This window comes from Hippichthys cyanospilos, chromosome 19 (genome assembly GCF_059441005.1).
Source record: "Hippichthys cyanospilos isolate Australia breed blue-spotted pipefish chromosome 19, RoL_Hcya_1.0, whole genome shotgun sequence".
Taxonomy (NCBI): domain Eukaryota; kingdom Metazoa; phylum Chordata; class Actinopteri; order Syngnathiformes; family Syngnathidae; genus Hippichthys; species Hippichthys cyanospilos.
The window spans coordinates 3,039,270-3,058,560 of NC_142387.1; the positions used below are offsets into that span (position 1 = coordinate 3,039,270).

The 19,291-nt window shown below is 38.6% G+C and overlaps 1 protein-coding gene across 2 annotated transcripts; it reads right to left on the reverse strand.

Annotated features, from left to right (window-relative positions):
* Positions 1–1,097: 1,097 nt before the first annotated feature.
* fen1 (flap structure-specific endonuclease 1) lies at positions 1,098–19,246 on the reverse strand. Of its 2 annotated transcripts, none has more exons than XM_088402028.1 (12): positions 18,907–19,050; positions 17,729–17,847; positions 17,487–17,589; positions 15,342–15,444; positions 13,850–13,913; positions 10,743–10,852; positions 9,164–9,300; positions 7,391–7,457; positions 5,370–5,501; positions 5,145–5,296; positions 4,814–4,928; positions 1,098–1,294 (listed from the first exon to the last, which is right to left on the reverse strand). In XM_088402028.1, the coding sequence occupies exons 2-12, from the start codon at positions 17,808–17,810 to the stop codon at positions 1,223–1,225; spliced, it is 1,137 nt and encodes a 378-aa protein (XP_088258154.1). In that variant the 5' UTR covers positions 17,811–17,847; positions 18,907–19,050; the 3' UTR covers positions 1,098–1,222. The 2 variants fall into 2 exon arrangements, with proteins under 2 accessions (XP_088258154.1, XP_088258152.1); XM_088402026.1 differs by lacking the exon at positions 18,907–19,050 and adding an exon at positions 19,089–19,246 and having other exon boundaries at positions 1,099–1,294.
* Between the last annotated feature and the right edge of the window lie 45 nt (positions 19,247–19,291).

The window sequence follows — 19,291 nt, forward strand, 5'->3', positions numbered from 1 at the left end:
AGATTTTTTTTTCTTGTCATTAAACCATGCATGTTGCATTAAAGGAGTTTTACTTTTTTTTTTTTCTGAAGGACAGGGGGGCTTGCAAATGCAAAAATTTTGAATAGACCAACATGACAATAATTATAATACAGCTTGTTCCAAAAAAGTTGGGAAGTCCACTGATTTCACCTTTGAAACCAGTTGTGCAGTGTTTCTCAATTATATTTTGTCAACCCCCCCCCCATGAGAGAAAACCTTTACACCACCCCCCACTCAATGCGTTGATTTTTTATATATATATATATATATATATATATATATATATATATATATATATATATATATAATTATAAAAAATGTAAAAGTATAGTATACCTAAACCTGTATCTTTTTTAAAATGCAATATACAGTAAATCAATTTAAAACTTATTTTTACAGTGTTTATACAAGTTACAGCTGTTTAAAACTGAAAAAAAAAAAATTTATATATATATATATATATATATATATATATATATAATTTTTTTTTTATATATAATGTGTGTGTATATAGTATAACCAAGTGCATCAAAATGCCTGAAACAAAAAAAAGATCAATTCTTATTTTGACATAACAAAGCCTTTTCCCTGATCCATGCCCGACTTGTATCACCACGCTCCTGGCCTATTTGAGAAGCACTGCATTTGTGAGATTTAAGTGGGATCAAGTAGCTATTTGATTTGTTTAAATCAACAAGATCCAAGGGAACTAAAATTTGGTTTGTCCTGAGTTTAAGAACAAAACATTTACAGAAAATTCTGAATTGATACATGGAGTGACGTCAAATTTATCAAATGAGGATGCGTCATAATCATATAAGATTTAAATTTGGCCAAAGCAAAAGTATTGGTATAATTTCAGTTTCATTGCTATCTTAGGCACCAAACATTGCTGTGCTCTTCAAAACAATGACAGGACCTGTTTTATTTCAACTTAATATCAATATCAATTAATACCTGTCTCATGTAAAAAAATCCCAAAAGGGATCCAACATGGACATTTGAAGACATGTTTACCCACCCCTGGCCTTCACACCTCATTGAAAAAAAATCAAGAAGTACATTTTTTTCCCCTCCAAAAGCATTTATTCTATAAGATTCGCAAAACAAACTTGAAACACTTGCAGGAAAAAAAAAAAAATCATGTTTACTTCCACTTTACCTCTGACACATTTATTATCCAAGTTATTTTTACAGGCTTTCATTTGCCTTTTTTAAATTTTCCCGTGGCTCCAGTCTTCTGCCTCTTAGCAGATCCTTTTACTTCAGGCTCCTGAGGATACAAAAAGTACTGCAGGTCAGAAAAGCAACTCCCGTGTCCAAAATTGTCTTCTTAAAACAGCTATGTTACAATTAATCGAAATCAACAGTTCATTTTGCAACAAGTAACCCCAAAATAATAATTTGAAAGAGTGGGAGAAAAAAAAATCAATAAAAATGTACACCATTTTGGTGTTCTAGCCGCCACCGCCTTTATTTTTCAAAATAAAAGCACAAGGCAGGAAGTGCTAGCTGTGTAAATGTTGCTAATAGCATTCTACTCATGTGTATATTTAGTTTGTTACTTTTATTGTTACTATTGCAATTATTTTAACTGGTATATTATTTGTATGTTATTATTTGTGTCCTGGTCTGGCAATGGGGCACACATGTCAGCAGACAAAGTTTTGGATGTTCTCCCCGTGTCTGCTTGGGTTTTCTATGGGTACCCCGTTTTCCCCCCGCATCCCGAAAACATGCATGGTATTTTTGAGTCACTCTAAGGCATAGGTGTCGAACTCCAGTCCTCGAGGGCCGGCATCCAGCATCTTTTCTTTCCCAAACACACCTGATTCAAATGCTCTGCAGGAGCTCCAAAATGATCCCAAACATTTGAATCAGGTGTTTTTGATGGAAAAGGTTTGAAAACATGTAGGATACCGGCCCTCGAGGACTGGAGTTCGACACCTGTGCTCTAAGGCATAGGTTTTAAAACTCAAGGCTCAGGGGCCAGATCCGGCCCACCAAACGCTGACTTCAAGTTTCTGGTTAAAATACCAAATTTGCAAGGGATCTTCAACTTAATTTGCTTTTTTTTGGGGGGTGGGGGGGTCTACATGACCTGCAATAAAAAGGAGTTTGTATCCCCAGCTCTAAGCTGTCTTAAGTGTTTTTGTCTTTCTGTGCCCTGTGATTGGATGGCAACACCCCGCCTACTGCCCAAAGACACCTGAGATAGACTCCAGCCTAATCCTCCCTTGTGAGGATAAGAGGTCAAAATAATGGATAGGTGGAACATTTTTTGTGGTTTAATGTTATTTGTAAAAATCACAATACAGCAGGTCACGTTTTTTTCACGTTACAATGTGGAATAGTGAGTTTTTTCGTCCACTCTTTAAGGCATTTATCCCACTTTACGATTAACATCAACAACTGTCATGACCTGTGGGGTTGTTTGTTTGTTGTTTTCCCTCCCTCTTGAGGTGCTTATAGGTAATTGCCCTTATTTTCTGTTGGCGTCAAACTGCCTCCGCTGCAATGCGTCACTAAAATGCTGGTCTGCAATTGGTCGGTGTCTCGACTACCTAAGATACTGGTCTACTATTGATCAGCGTGATGGTGTCACGAAGATGCTGGTCTGCTATTGGTTGGCACACAGTGTCACAAAGATGGCGGCCTAAAGACTTGATCTCATGTGAGAGTGCTTTCCATATCGTATTTATTATGCATTTTAGTGCTTAATTCAAACTTGACTTGGTTATCCAATGAGCCCCAATATTGCTAGTGATGTTAAAGAGAGAAGGAAGAAGATGATTTATATGGAAACGAAGCTGGAGATAATCAAGAAATACGAAGAAAGCTAATTATGGGTTAGGGTTAATCTCGTAAACCGGGGTCCATGCAAAAATCCTTGTAGTAATTCTGGAGTAGCTGTGTGCATTTACGGTTTTTGTGGGTACTTTGGTGGACACCACAAATTCAGACCTCTTTTTCAGGGTCAAGACTTGGTTTTATAGTTTTGAATTGGATTTTGGTTGACAGTAGGGCTAGGCAATCTGCTGTGATGGTACAGTAAATGGTACAGTAAATGGTAGAAACTAGGAAATGCATTATGTCAATTACGTCCCCTACGTGCCTACGTCCCATTACGTGCCCTATGATCATATTACAACATGAGCTCTTGACTCATTCAGCGCTAGCTGGTGTCATTTACAACACTCGAGTTAGCCTCGAGGGTGAGCTCTGTTGCTACGCTGTAGCAGCTGAACCTTTCACTCTATGCGTGACTAATCATTTACACTCAATGCAAACGTTCGACCTATGTTAGTTTTTTTTTACTTGGTGTACGTGGTCATGCCTGGAACCTGCTTGAAAGGGGGGGGCCGGATGGTGCAATGTTGCTGCTTGATGCAAGGCCACAAGCGCTATCAATCATTAAAATGTCAAGGGGAAACAAAAGCCATCTTAAACACATACAGGGGTCGATTAACGTGACCCAATGACCTCTGACCTTAGCACCTGTCACATACAGTTCAGTCCAGGTGGCCTGACAGGGCCACGAGGGACAGGGGCAGAAAATCCCCCAGAGTGGAACCAAGACTATTATTCCAGCTCTGCCAGAGTCTAAACTTCAATTACTGGTTAGCCCTCCCCACCGCTGAAGCTGCGGCGCTATTACACGACAACATATTGTCTTCTCTAGCCGACGCTATACATGCACGGGGCTCTTCCTGAGGATCTGCCCAACTGCGGTGGCTGCTGGGATCCCGCAGGCTGCTGTTGCCCTTCGCAGAGTCGGTGATCTTGCTGATCGGCACCCGGGTTAACCCATAAAAGCATATACCTAGCTAATATTTTGCTAAAGCATTAGAATTTGTAGCATGTTTCATCAGCATGAAACATAATCTTGTTTATAGTCTGTTGGCTCTGTGTCTGTGATCATTTTGAGTAAGACTGTGTTAGTTGACAAAGCTCTCAAATGGTCTACCATCATGAGGAAAAACATTTTTCTCTATCAAGTGGGGGTTCAAATTTTTAAACCATTCAAATTTATTTCACAGAAAAATTGCACAGTGGACTTGTTTGTCCTTACAAAGATTCTATCTATAGGCCAGAAACAAAGTAAATTCTGCACATTATTTAGTATCAGCGACAAGTCTGACGGTGAGCCAGAAAGTAAAGAAGCGAAAACGAAATGCCACGGACGCTCAAGAAGAGGAACAAAACAGACATGGTGAAACTAAACAAACAAACACTCAAAGTCTACCAAAATAGACTTGCAATATTAAGACGAAGGATGCTGCATGTAAGTTCGTTCTATTTTTCCTCATTAATGTTACTGTGACATTCGTTAATATCTGCTGTTGGCTGTTTTTTATGTCTTGTAAATGCACTTTGACCCTTTTTTTTGAGACTTTGTCCTTTTTAGAGCGCGATTTTTGGGACTCCAAACATTCCTGTTGGGACCCATAGCTTTTCTAATATTAGTTTAATATACAGTTTTCAAAAAAAAATTGGTCAGAAAAAAAAAGGATTTACATCTATCACGGAATGTGTCTATCTACATGATTTGCAATGCCAAGTTGAGACAGTAAAACCAGTAAAAAAACATACCCATGTCCTGATACACCTATGAATTTTTTCTCAAGGCGGCTTACGGCAAATGTGTATGTGAAACTTCTTCCAACAAGGCAAAGAACCATTGCTCTAGACTAGACGAGTACTTCTCAATTATATTTTGCCAAGGCCCCCCGACTAAATTGTCTAATACAACACTAAATACTTTTCTATATTTCACTTGAAAGTACAGCACCTTCCGTTTGGACGACAGTGACCCGGTGACTGAGAAGTAGCAGTCCAGTCGTCCCTGTGTGCTGCCTTGGCGACTTTTTACAATCTTCTTACACCCGTTGCGGATTCTGTCCTCACTACATGGATACACAATTCATTTAAAAAGGTGAGCAAAGAATAAGGCAAAAAATAAAAAAATCAAATCAAGGAAGGCAATCTAGTATAAGCATTTTTCTTTTGTATTGCTCCTGTGATCACCTGCAACCAAGCCAAGGTGTTGCGGCTAAGTCAGCTGGGGTAGGCTCCAGCCCACCTGTGAGAGAGCTGAAAATAGCTGCAAGCTTGATATTTACCTGAACTGTTTTTCTTCACACATAAAACGCAGCAAGCCATCCTCGTCTGGCTCGTTCCACTTTAGCTCAACAGTGGAACAATCCACTACTTCAGGCTTCAGAAAAAGTTCCCTAGCCTCCTTGTATAGCCAGTCCTCTGGAGCCGGGTGCTTCTACATGTAAGAAATAATGAATACAGGGCAAGCAACCTGTTTTTTTTTTTTTTTTTAACTTCACAATCCTTACATTTGGATCAATGTTTTCGAGGATATTCTCAATGCTACCATGCTGCTTGATCAGGTCAATGGCTCTCTTTGGACCGATCCCCTTGATGGTCCCGCAGTAGTCACATCCCAGCAGAATACACAGGTCTATGAACTGGTGGAGTAGAGATGAACATTGAAACTCATTCATTCAACAACACAGTAGTGTTTCCTTTACATTTGTTTGGGAACGGCGAGCCGTCACTCCAAAGGCTGAGCTGGCACTGCTAGGCTGAACGATATATTGTTTTTGGAACAAAATTGCTATCCCAGATCATACGATTTCTGGATCATCAAAGCTGCATTTTTTTTTTTTTAAGTGCCTATCCTCTGAGCTCACCCATCAGGTGCATGCGAGGGGTCACACAAACCAGCCCCGACCTTGTAGTACTCTCAGAATTCATTTATTCAATGCTAAGCGCTAAATTGGTGCTTTCTGCAGCAGTGCATGGCACTTAAATGACATTATGTGCTCAACAAAATAAAAATATTTCTGATTTTTAGGAAAAAACTTGAATTACAATGTGGCTGACAAATACAGCCATTTTAAAAACGATTAAAAAAAAAAGAAAGAAAACACTTTTCAGAGCAACATTAATGATGATCATTCAAAACAAGATTTAAAAACAGGAAAGAAAATCACAAACCATCAAAATATCAAAAATGGTTCCTGAAACAATGCTAGGACACTTAAAAGGTTTTGTGAGGGAGAGTCTTTTCTTAGCTTTTAAATATTTTCAAGTAAGCTAAGAATTAGTGCACCTTCCGTTTCCGTTTATTATCTTGTAAAAATATGCAATTATGTGAAATGGTGAAACTAATAAATAACCAGGTTATACATATGGCACCCCCATATTTTTCCTCAAGAATAAGTGCTTTAAAACAGAGACTAAATCCTCTGAGAATTATAGTGGACCTTTTGGTCTTAATAGTTTTGGTGAGCGTAAAACTGAAAAAAAAAAAAAAAAAAAATCACAATGGGCGTATTCATGACAGCATTACTTAAGTGTGAACAGAACATGTTAAAAACGGTGGGAAGCTATCTTTTAGGGTTGGGTGATAATACCGAATTTTATGAGACATACGGTCTCGTGGGATTATACATAAATTATACATTTTCCTTTTAATACGTGTCACTAAATTTATTTATCTCCGAAAGAAAATGTACCTTAAAATCAACTTGAGTAACCCATCACTCTACACTGACAGTAACATTGTAAAGAAGATTATTACTTTCAAATTTAAGGGTAACTAGCAATATGAAATACAGTGGTACCTCGGTCCTCGAACGCCTCTATACTCGATCAAATCGGTCCTCGACCAAAAAATTCAAGTAGGTAATGCATCGGACCTCGAACAGATTTTCGGTTCTCGACTAGCCGAGCCGAGCCGACCCGAACGCGCTCCTCGGCCCTTCTCGGCCAGCGGGTAAGCGCCAGTTCAACTCAGACCGCCAGCGGAGTAAGACGTTTGTTCGAGTATTTCTTCCCGGATTTAAACTTTTTCGTGTTGCTCTAGCCCTTAATAATGGGTCCAAAGAAAGACAGTGATAAGGGGAAGGCAAAGAGGAAAACAATGAGAACCACTATTGAACCGAAGAAGGAAATTATAGCAAAATATGAACGCGGTGTACCTCGCGTCGCAGTTAGCTAGCGTCATCATGGAAGGAGTAACTCCCTCCCGTCCTCTCCACATCCATTCCTGTATGCCATCAACCACTCTCCAAAACGTAAGTAAATTATACAAAATGGTTTATAATGCTTTATTTATCTTTATCTTTATCTTTATCATGTACTGCTTGTGCACATTTACTTGTGCACACATACTTTCCATTATTTCTTATGGGAAAAATGGTTTCGGTGTTCGAACAAATCGGTGCTCGACCACCACCTCAGAACGGATTATGGTCGAGTACCGAGGTACCACTGTATACTGTATTACAGGCTGTAAGTAATTGGCCTAGCATTGCTCAACATAGTTCAATTCACCAAAGACATTTTATACCTGTTCATTTGTCAGGTTTATGTCCTGTAGAATTCGACTGAAGTGGAACTCTTGGACTGGAAGCTTCCTATAAACAATAATGATGAGATGGCTTTAGTATTTCAGTGAAAGTAGATAATGAGTGAAGTGCAATCGGAAATGTTCAAAATGTACTATCAGACCATATCACATGGGCAAAAGTGTTCATCGGATTTTGTTAAGACTGATGGGCAAAATATCTCACTGCCGTGTGTACTCATTGCTTCAGCTTGTGATTTAGGGTTATTTTACGTAAATCTACACTGATTTTGTTTTTATCATGTCTTTTTTTTCTTTTTTTTTTGGGAGGAGGGGTATCATAACATTTTTTTTCCTCCGATGTCTAAATGCTTATAATTCACAGAGCAAAAATGATCCAAAGAACAATCTTTGTACCCTAATGGTGCTCAGCCCAAATGGAAACAAACAAAAACAAAGAATCACTATTTGTAATGATAGGGTCCATTTAGGAAAAGTCATAAAATTTTAAGTTGGAAAGTTGGACAAGTTTTTCTTTCCTTTTTTTTTTTTTTTTTTCAAAACAGCTAAACATGGGACTGTCACTTTTCACCTGCAAGACAACACAAGGGTTAATACAATATGGCCAATATACTTACAAATTAGTTTTTTACAGATTTTTTTTTTTTTTTTAACAAGCAAACGATTTATGCTCCAAATGTCAAGGAGCCTGTTTAATGGACCGTGGAGGCAATAGGGCTAAAACGATTTTGCCTGATATACCTGTACACCAGGGGTGGGCAATTACAGCCCTGTACTGCATGTTTTACAGTTTTCTCTCTCTCTCTCTCTCACACACACACACACACACACACACACACACACACACACACGCGCACACACACACACACACACACACACACACACACGCACGCACGCACACCTGATTTAAACCATTAGCTCATCAACAAGCTCTGCTGAGCTTGAAAATAATTCTTATCATTTGAATCAGGTGTGTTTGAGAGAGAACACTGGCCCTCGAGGAATGGAATTGCCCACCCCTGCTGTACGCAAAGCTACACTTTTGCTGTTTGTGTCGGTTAAATGTATCATCATAAATTAGTCAATAATATCTCTATTTCTGAAGAGACCCAATTATTTTAATGGCAGCTTCTACTTCTGAAAAGACCCAATTATTTTAATGGCAGCTTCTAATTTTCTTTCAAGTGTTTAAACAAAAGCCAGAAGTCACACTTATTCTGTGTAAATTAAAAATAGGGTCGTCATTTCAATCACATCCTCAGAATGTCTGTATGGACGCCTCTTCAATTCGCCTTTTTTTGAGTTGTATTAGAGCACTGTGATGTCAAATTCAAGAATCCAAAATTTGAGCTGAAGTTTGGGTGCCACGTCTGTATTTGGGCTCCAGGTATTGCACATTAAAGCATTTGCCAAATGTTCCCAAATTTAGTGTGGAATCCCTGGAACCCCAAAGTAAGACGGCCAAACTTTGAAGGGCAGTAATGCAAAATTCATTAGCACTGGGACACATAAACTTTGAATTTCATTTGATATCATAAAACACTCATAGAATAAAAGTCAGGCAATATTGAAAAGATATCCATGCGGAGGGTGTGTGATTTGACGTGGAATGAGTAAAAATGACAAACTTGAACTTAACATTAGCCACATCAGATATTCTAGTTCTCCTTGGCAAAATTAATTGCTCACCCCTGATTTAAAGATTACACAGGGGAAATGGGAAATCTCTCCAAAAGTGTGTTAGAGTAAAATTACTTTGCTTCACTAGCTGTGAGGTGTCTTAGCAGGACATTTGTTCCAAAGGTCAGCCCATCCATATCCTCTGTTGCTGTGGCAAATACCTTCCCTGCTTTTACCAGGGCGGCACAACTGGCCTCAGCCTCACATGGCGCCTGCAAACACACCAAATATAAACAATATAAAGGTTGCAAGGTGACAGGATGTGAACAAGCCCCCTTTTTTTTCTTGTGTTACAGTGCTATCTTGTTCTACCTTCTAAAAATGTTGTTTTTTTTTTGTAATATTAAAGCTATATAATTTATTTATTTTTTAGCTTCAAAGAGTTGCGGTTGTCCACATCTTAATTTTTTTTTTAGAAAAAAATGCTCCTTACAAATAAAATCTTAGTAAATGTAGAAAAAAAAAAAGGAACTGTTACCCTTTTTTTACTCTACCTTGCGAAGCAAACTGAAGTTGTATGACGATTCTTTGCATATCTATACAATGAAACGGAAATAATTTTTGATTGAATCAAATTATCATGAGATTTCTGGTTATGGAAAAAATGCCACTTCCGAACATTTCTGTTGGAGCCATAGGTTTTTTTTTTAGTACAGTAATCCCTCGTTTATCGCGGGGGTTACGTTCCAAAAATAACACGCGCAAAGTGAAATCCGTGAAGTAGCCAGCTTTATTTATTTTTTTATTATTTTACAATGCAATACTAAACTATAGAATAAAACCAAAAATCAAAACCTGTTTTAAAGCCCCTAATTTGTTTAAAACAATCATTTTAATATAGTAATACAAAGTTGGAAACATTGGCACTCGCGTATTTCACAGTCCCAGTTCTCCCAGCCTCTTCTTTCTGAACCTGCACATTGTTATAAGTAGTTGTTTGAGCTCTTTCTTTTTCTGAGCAAGAAGATTTTTATGAACGGATGAGCGAATTAAAGTGAAGCCTCTTATATCATAACGATACACTTGAAATTTCAATTTATTACAAAAGAAATCTAGGTAAAAGTCAGATTTCCAAAGCTGCGCATTTCTCCGTTGCTCTCAGTAGGCACACAGACGTGTGCGTTTCCTCTCGGCACGCCTACGAGTCACGTGATTGGCTCACAGAGACCAAGCTGTCAATCAATGTGTTTACTAGCACGTTTGTAACATCTGTGCTGAGCTGAGAGACACAAGAGAGACGAAAGCAAGCTTTTGGATCCTCTTGCCTTTTGTTATAAATTGACAAGTGAAAAACCAATACAGTACAGTGTCAACATTTTATTTCGAGAAAACAGTAAAGCCCCTGAGCCAATCAGAATTCAGAGCACAATGCGCTGTAAAAAATATCCACAATGTAAAAAATTCGTGAAGCAGCGAACCCGTGAAAGATGAACTGCAAAACAGCGGGGGATTACTGTGTTGCGAGTCCCGGGGACCCAACACTTTTCAGAGGTAAAATGATCACTGGTGTTATTTTAAGTATTTTACTTATGAGTTTTGTTAATATATCTGTCCGGGGCTACAACTAGTGAAAAAGGTAATCCTATCCAGGTAGATTTTAAAATCTATTTTATTGAAAAGGGGGATATTTGTAAAGCAAAGCAAATCTCCTAACCTCAATGTAAGGCACTCCCATCAGAGTCAGCAGCTTCTTGCACTCATCATTATGCTGCCTGGTGACTTTGACAAGACGCTTTGTGAGTTTGTCAATGTTTTCTTGTTCACCTAAGTTGAAAAAAAAAAACAAAGACATATAATCAACTTACTTACCAACACATTGGAACTTTTCACTTGAGAAAGAACTATATGACAAGGTGTCTAGTGACGCCATCTCCATCAAGTGAAAGACATCAAGGCGTGTAAGTCTGTGCCCTCCACTCCATTTCACTCTTCTGTGTCAATTCTTTTGGGAGGAAGGTGCTTGCATGTAAAGACAGGAGTAAATAACCTGGCAAGAGCCTGTTTGATGTAAATGACTTAAAGGAGTTTTCCACTTTATCAATCTGAGACTCTGGCAAGGTTAAGGATTCAGAACAACTTGGCCTCATTACATGTTTTTAATTGCATATAACGTTTCTAGATTTCCATCAAGGAGTGGGGAGATCGACAAAAGAGTCAGGAGAGCCCAGATGAAAAAGTCTGAGGAGTCATTGCTGCTATTAAGGGCTTCACAAATCCTTGGAGATTCCTCCAACTGGGCCAGGGGTTGAGATTGAAGTGCGATGCCGTACTTCAACTTTTTCAGTGCCATGGATGAGAATTATCATCTTTTAAAATAATAATAAAATTCTCATCAAATATGTTTTTATATGGAGGGTAGCTGACACCCTTGTGTGTAGTGCTTGTCAAATATTAGGCCACTTGACCATTATAGTGATAATTGTGACCATTGGATGGCAGTATTGTCATACATACAACACAGATATTACATACAGAGGACCCCGGGTTACAGCGTCCCTGTCTTACGTTTTTTTTCATGTTGCGATGTGGAATGCTTAGTTTTTTCGTCCCCTCTTTAGGTATTTTCCCCACTTTGTGGCAAAAACAACGGTCATGACCCTAGGGGCTTGGCTGTATTTGTGTTGTTTTGTCTCCATCTGCAGGCGTTTTTGGGTAATTACACTTATTTTCAGTTGCCGTCACACTTGCCAACAATGCTGGGCTGCTATTGGTCAGCCTCACTCGTTTCAAAATGGCGGAAAAACCGTATTTACATTGCATTTTACTGCTTAATTAAGTTAATTAAGTTGAAGGGGTTAGCTATGGGTCCCAAGATTCACAGTGATGTTAAAGAGAGAAGAAGATGATTTATATGGAAACGAAGCTGGAGATAATCAAGAAATACGAAGCTAGCCTAGCCTAGGCTACCCTTACAGGGGAATATGTCCATAACAAGCTCCACGCAAAGGTAAATAAATCCTTTCTATATTTTTTAATTTATGACGTTTTCTGATTGTATACATCTATATTATATATTCGTAGCACTTACTATACTATTTTGGTACCAATTTTTAATATGTATGTACAATTTTGATGTTTTTACCCGGGGTTCTAAACTAGCTATTTAACATAGGTTTGGACTTTCAAAAGTAGAAATGAGAGTCAATCAAAGCTCCCCCATTATCGAAAAGTGCAATTAGTTACACAGCGCTGGGAAACCACGGCTGAGGATGTAACCCAGCAATTGTGAAACGGCATTCATATTTAATTTTACTATGATATCACTAAACAATGTTGTGATGCCACGTACACTGTTTAGTGATATCACAGTAAAAGAGTAGCTATTATTTAGTTTATTGGTGCCAAGCTGTATTGGTCATCATCATCAGCCCATCATCAGCAACTCATACTAAATATTGCGGTTTTCACCTATTGCGGGGGGGCTCCTGTCCTAAATAACTGCAAAAAACAAGGGATCACTTTATACGTGATGCTATCAAAACCTAAAACAATTTAAAATAAATATCCACGAAATTTTACTGAGTACAAATTACAAATCACAGTTTAATCTAAGAACATCCTTCTATTTCTTTATTTCTTTGAATATGAACGAAATAAAACAAACACGTTAAAAATGAAACGATAATGTAAAGGCTTGCACTCACCAAAACAAATAACAGTCACAATCGATCAGTCTTTTCAATATCTCACGATTTTTCTTGACCTCTTCATGCTCTCTTTCTCTTTGCACTGAGATGTACAGCGTATCCACTTGGATGTTCCCAAAAGTTTTTTAAAAGCACCGTACGGCATTGAGGAGCTCTCTTTACCTTCAAATATACTTTAAAAATACTGTATATCGACTCAGGTGTCCCAAAACGTTTTTTAAAAGCACCGTAGCTCATGTGTCCAGCCTTGCTTTGGTGTCTCGATGCTGCTTTGATTAAACAATTAAAATTTGCAATTCCAGTGTAGTTCCAAACACCAAATCATTCCTTTGCAAACAATAGGCATTCCCAGCAGAACTATTTCCCAGGTTTAGCACCCCTGGTAGCCAAGCCAGAAAAACGACAGTCTAGCTCACGCCTCTGGTAGCCCAGTCAGAAAAACGGCCATGTTCGGACAGGTTAGCTAATAGCTACGCTATGCCTTTGATGCAATCAGCCAAAGCCAATATGACGTACCTTTGTTGGTGAGCATTGCACCGCCTCAGTGCAGTGAGCATCCACTCACGTCACATTCAACGTGAGGCCTCTAGATGGCGATCTTATGACTCGATTGGCTATTGCAGCCATATATTAACTCCAGTACAGGGCCCGTTCACATATCCATTTGCACATGCGGGGAACAACTGTTGAAGCAAATGCCTTAGCGCCTCTGGGAGCAGGCAGATTACATACAGCCTGGCGACACAAGTTAGCTGAATTGTAATTGGCTAAAAACTCCAACTTAAAACTACACAAGAAGGAGATATGGATATGACACGAAAAGAACAGAATACGGAGAATAATTTTATGATTAAAAAAATATTAAAAAAATATTTATTTAGTAAAAATGAATTAAAAATAAAATTGAATTCATTATAGTTATTGTAATTTATTATAGTTATGATAATGATGTCAAGTCATATTAGGCCAGCAGAGAAAGCCTTGCTGGCCCTGACGGTCCACCACTGCTCTAAACTGTACATTGCAATGTTTACACTTTTCCAAGAAAGCGTCAAATGTTTTGGGGAAAAAAATGTAACAAAATAAAGATTTTACTATCAGTGGAATTTTGTACCAAGTTCCTGGGCTTGTGCGAGCATTTTCTCAGCTTCTGCTCTTCTTTCCACTCTCTTCTCCAGCTGTAGCAAAGCAAAAGACGAAAGTTAGACTGAGATCTACATATTTTATGAAATGGGTATATCACAGGGGTCGACATTTATCGTGGCCTGATTGCCTGTAGACTTCAGGGGAACGGGTCGGGCCAGCTACACTGAATTGCAGGTGGCCCAATCAGGCCAGTGGTTAACATTCCAGTTTTTCCAGAACGGTTCAGATTTGAAAATGTTGGTGCAGCGGTGAATTTCAATTCATACTTTGCCGGAGAATATGTTGTGGATCAAAAAAAAAAAAAAGAAAATTTGTGCAACGTGCTCTGGTGTAGCCCCTTTTTGCCATCCAATTAGGCGTGCGTGTAGTCCGCAAAGGCGGCAGTATTCAATCAGTGACATAACTGAGTGAAGACCCAGTTGTTTTTTCTGATTGCTCCTTGGTCAGCCTAAAACAGTGGTCACCTACGCAGTGCCCATGGTGCCAGGTAGCCCAAGGGTCAGATGAATAGCCTGCAGGCCTCATATGCAAATAGCTTACAGGAGAAAGAACATTGTGATTTTATATTAATATTACAAACAATTATACATATATTAGATTTGCATGACACATAAAACTTGATTTACTTATGCTACAATTCTAATTATTGTGAGAAATCATTTTCATGATCAGTCTTTACATAAAAGGATATATAATAAACCTATAACAATAACATTATGAAAGATGCTCTGAACAATTTCATCACTTCAGGAGTGTATATCAAACTGGTAGCCCTTTGTACTACTCAGTACCAAAAAAATAGCTATCAGTTTCAAAAAGGTTGTCGATCCCTAGTCTAAAATACACCTCAAAGGTGTCTTGATATAACTGTCATTTAATCACAGGAGATTAAATTCTCCTCCAATACCACTGAAACATTTATAAAGGATGTATAATTTCCCTTTTTGCTGGTTGACTACTACTCCTTCTTCAAATAAGCAAATTAAGAGCTTTCTTTTGCATCAATGGAAAAAAAAAACATCTGCTCAAAGCGCGGGCTCCTTTTTGTTTAAACCATCGGCAAAGGTCTATGTACGTATGTACAGTACTTTTTTGTATGCGGCTACAGCAGCACTTCCAAATTGGGCCATATTTACCACTACAGCATAGTCATCTTTCAGTGCTGCAGTACCACTTGCAAGCTTTTTGCAATAAGCGAGTGCAGCATGAAAAGGGCCTAAGGCTGAAGCAGAAAGTGAAACCAACCTCAAAACTATCAGGCAGATGTGCCAACCACTCTGCTGTGCTGCCTGGTAAACTTAGAATGCTTCAAACCATTCTCAACATGTATTTATGCTAGCTTGTGTATGACCTAGTCTTCATTTTGACCAAGAGGATGACATAAAAAGGAATGATTGTTTGGTACACAATTACACAAAGTTGGGACGTATTGAACAACAACAGCATAGATGCTCACGAACCTCTCCAGACTTGAGTTGTGGAGGCTTTCCATCAAACACATAAACGGGTTTAATGCCATGTTCCAGCATGCGGATGGTCCTGTAGAACATTCCCATGAGGTGGCTGGAAATGAGAGAAACAAATAAAAGTGGTGTCGGAATGGACAACTTCAGTAAAAATGTTAGGCCTGGGCAATATAGCATCAACTAAAATCTCTTGATTGACAATGACATTATTGAAAAAAAATTTGCTTGCCATTGGCTGCGTTTTTCTGCCAGAGAAGTAACAAGCAGTGCATTCCTCCGTGTATTCCATTATTAAAATAAAAAAGCCAAAGGAAAACGTGCTGTGTAGAACGACAAATCTCGTAGTGTATTAATCTTGTGAAATCTTTTGGCACAAGATCTTGTTCCTTCCTACAATTTATGATTCTTGAAAATTTTAATGTCGTATAACAACTTGCCATCATAAAATGAGACCTTGAATTGCATGGCGTGGCTGGTCGTTATTTGCATGGCTCTGATGTTCACTAGTGGGTTCGGTCAATTGGGAAAAAAACTAAGCCAAATTGCCACCAATACCAGGATTTAAAAAAAAATTAAAAAAAATAAATAAAGATTGTAAAATTGTAAAAACATTGTTTTTGGAGAAAGCTTAGGGCGACACTAAAAGTAAGAGACAACTGTCAATTCAAAACTGGGGGCTTAGGTGGTCTCCAAAATAAACCTATAACGATAACATTATGAAAGATGCTCTGAACAATTTCATCATTTCAGGAGTGTGTATCAATCTGGTAGCCCTTTGTTTTACTCAGTACCAAAAAAGTAGTGGTGTAGGAATGAACAACTTCAGTCCTGTTGTTCGGCCTTGGCAATATAATGCTATATTATTTTGAAAAGCTAATTTCTGGTAGAGGTTTAAGTACCACCCACATTTGCATATACTTGAGCTATACACCTGACATTCCATGTCTGTAGATTATTAGTAACGGATGTACAAATTTTTATTTTATTTTGAAGGCTGCTATCCTGCATGTTTTCCAGGTTTTTTTCCCCTCCACAGCTGGTTGAAATGATCAAGATCGTTATCAGGCTTCTGCTGAGCTTGCTGATAAATTTATCATTTGAATCAGGTGTGTCAGGAAAAGAAACCTGGAAAACATGCAGGATACTGACCTTAAAGAACAGAGTTTGGACACCCCTGAAAAAGATGAAACAGTTTTTCAGATAATACAGTGTTTCTCAGAGTACAGGTCAACCTCGCTTATAAATCACCCACCCCCCCTTTTTTTACTGCAATTTGGATTAATTTTGCAAAAACGAGGTCTACCCCTGAATTATCACGGCTGTCCAATTAAAAAGCATGGTGTGTGTTATTAAAATGCCAAAACTACTCTACTTTTAGAGGCATTTCTAAAGCTTTAGTAACATATTGTTTCGGTTATGGGTGGGGGGCGGAAACGACATGACTGCAAGGCAGACTATGCATGCGCAATGAATTGAAGTTTCAATGCTTTATTTTTTGACCCAGCTGAATATTAATTTGCCTAAGTGTCATCATCACTAACTGACACGCCAAATAATGGCTTTACAATGTATGGATATAAAACTCTCAGACGTCCAGTTCTTCCTCCTCGTGAATTGTTCAAACATCTGTTACTTTTCCAAGAGTAGTCATTCGAACCTGTCCAACTTGTTTGAAATGGGAGGTCTCCAGAAATGCCCCCCCCCCCCAATTATATGTGGATTGAACATTAGGAAAAAAAATAAATGAAGTTATACTTTGAGAAATACATTACATTATGAATTGACAGTGAACTAACTTTTGGAATATTTCTCTATGCACACATGTATCTTTGTACTGATTTTTTTTCCCCAAGAAATGTAATGTCAGATGGCAGATAGTTTAAGAAATGACACAGAATGACCCTATGGTCGAACAGTCTCCCACTCTCTGTACTTGTGAGGCAAGGCAACCTCAGCAAAATTTGCAGCTTGATACCACTAACCTTGAGTCAAGTTACCAAAATGTCAATTCATAACTGCTTTTGCAACATTCCATTTCTTTTAATCAAACCAACCAACAAACAAAAAAAAAATAGAAAATGGCTCAAAATTCTGACAGTCTGTTATATTGATAGCGTTGTGTTATATTTGAAACAGTACCTAGTTGTCTCCCCATCTTCATTCTGCAACATGTTGCCATCCTGTCGCACAGCAATCAGGAACTGGTAGATGCACATGGAGGCATCAATCGCAATTTTCCGGCCTGGGGGAGGGAAAAAATGGCATTTTCTTTTTGTAACTCATTCCAAGGTGTGGCTTTTGATGCATCATAATCCCTTACTACAATTTAATGGCCGTCAAGCTGGCCTCATAAGCATGTAGTAAGAAATTACATCATTTACCAAAGTAGTTCTTTATGTCTTGCTCTTTTATGGCACTTGGAGCCTGATCAGCAATAAGCTTGGCGAGTCCATGTATACCCATTTTGGTCTTGTGAAGCTTGAATCAAGTGTACAAATGTCTGAAAGAAAAGAACAGAACAGAAAAGAAAGAACGTGACGATGATCATGACTATCTCCTCTGCGATTCCACTCAATTCGCCAAAGTTAAATTGAATAGTATTGAGATTGAGCCTCCACAGCCCATGCCAGCTGAGTGAGACAGACTACTCGAAACAGGGTTTCAAAAGCCTTGGTCAAGTCTCCTTGATCATGTGATGTTGATGTATGAGTCTCCGTGAGCAAAAAATGAAGACTGCAATTTGCATAACTGATTCAAATATATGGCACTGAGTCAGAGAACTGTCAACTGATGAAAAGAGGTGCCAAACGCACAACTATGTATTGGCTTTTTTATTCCCCAATAGGGTTTCACATACCCTTGACATATGTGAAGCCACCCCAGGGTTATCTGAGATTTAAAATATATTTAAAAAGTAGCTTCTATGCAAAACTCCGTATAAAAATGAGTAAATTGTGTAAACATTTCAGTGAAATATTCTTAAAATTAAATGAACATTTTAATAACTTTTTTCCCCTCTAAACACAAATACTGTAACTAAATTAAGGAATTAATCAAGAAATTAATCATGGCTGGCGGTTTGTGGACACCGGAAGCTGTAAAACAGGTGCAGCTGAGCTTTCATCGGGGACTGGACCAAGCAACAGCAGACTTGTAGAATGGTTGAAAGGTGAAACTTGGAAAAGTAGTATGAATTGTAATTAGCGTTTTTTAACTATACCATAGCAATTGTGCAGCATTGCCCAAAACTGTTTAGCACAATATCGGCCACTTGATTGCTACATTGATTGTTTATTTTTAGTCTGACGAGTCTTGCTGCAAAGTGAGGGACAGACAACTCAGACATTGAGAAAAGATGGTCTCGGCCACATTCCCAGCAAAGTGGAACTGCTCGGCGGTGCTCAGCTTCCCGACCCACTATAACTGCACAATACAGTAGTTGTCTACCAAGCACCACTCCTCACTTGTGCCAGTGCGCGCGAATGAAACGGCCGGCCGGCGGTTACTTGTTCACATTCGCGATGAAACACTAGAAAACCAAACGAGGCGGAACGCTCACCCGGGCATTAAATGAGTACGGATATAACAGATACAGCATCGCCTCCTATTCATTGGTGTAGCGCACATTTATTTCCGTTTACTCAAGAACTAAACTTAATTTTCTTCTAAAACTGGACGCAAATAAAACAAAAATGGATACAAATTCCCATCACAGGTATATAAAAATATAAAGGAAATTACCTTAAACCTTCTTTCTTTTGTGGATTTGCTGTGGCCGCCTGCTGGACCGGATGTACGTTGATTTCGCGGGAAATTACCTACCAGACATTACCAATATATCTATCGAACGTATTTTTGGAAAACGCTGCAAAGCGCTCTCTATCGATGTGTTCATGTGCTTCAACATGACTTGTTATAGCAAGAGAGCGTTTCATTGGCCATTG

What these genes read in the sequence shown, in the direction of transcription:
- fen1 (XM_088402028.1), bottom strand. Translation starts at nt 17,810, where the DNA reads ATGGGTATACATGGACTCGCCAAGCTTATTGCTGATCAGGCTCCAAGT. An exon ending in CGCACAAGCCCAGGAACTTG is followed by an intron (nt 10,853 to 13,849) that starts GTACAAAATTCC and finishes TTTTCAACTTAG; the next exon opens with GTGAACAAGAAAACATTGAC. An exon ending in TCGAAAACATTGATCCAAAT is followed by an intron (nt 5,297 to 5,369) that starts GTAAGGATTGTG and finishes TCTTACATGTAG; the next exon opens with AAGCACCCGGCTCCAGAGGA.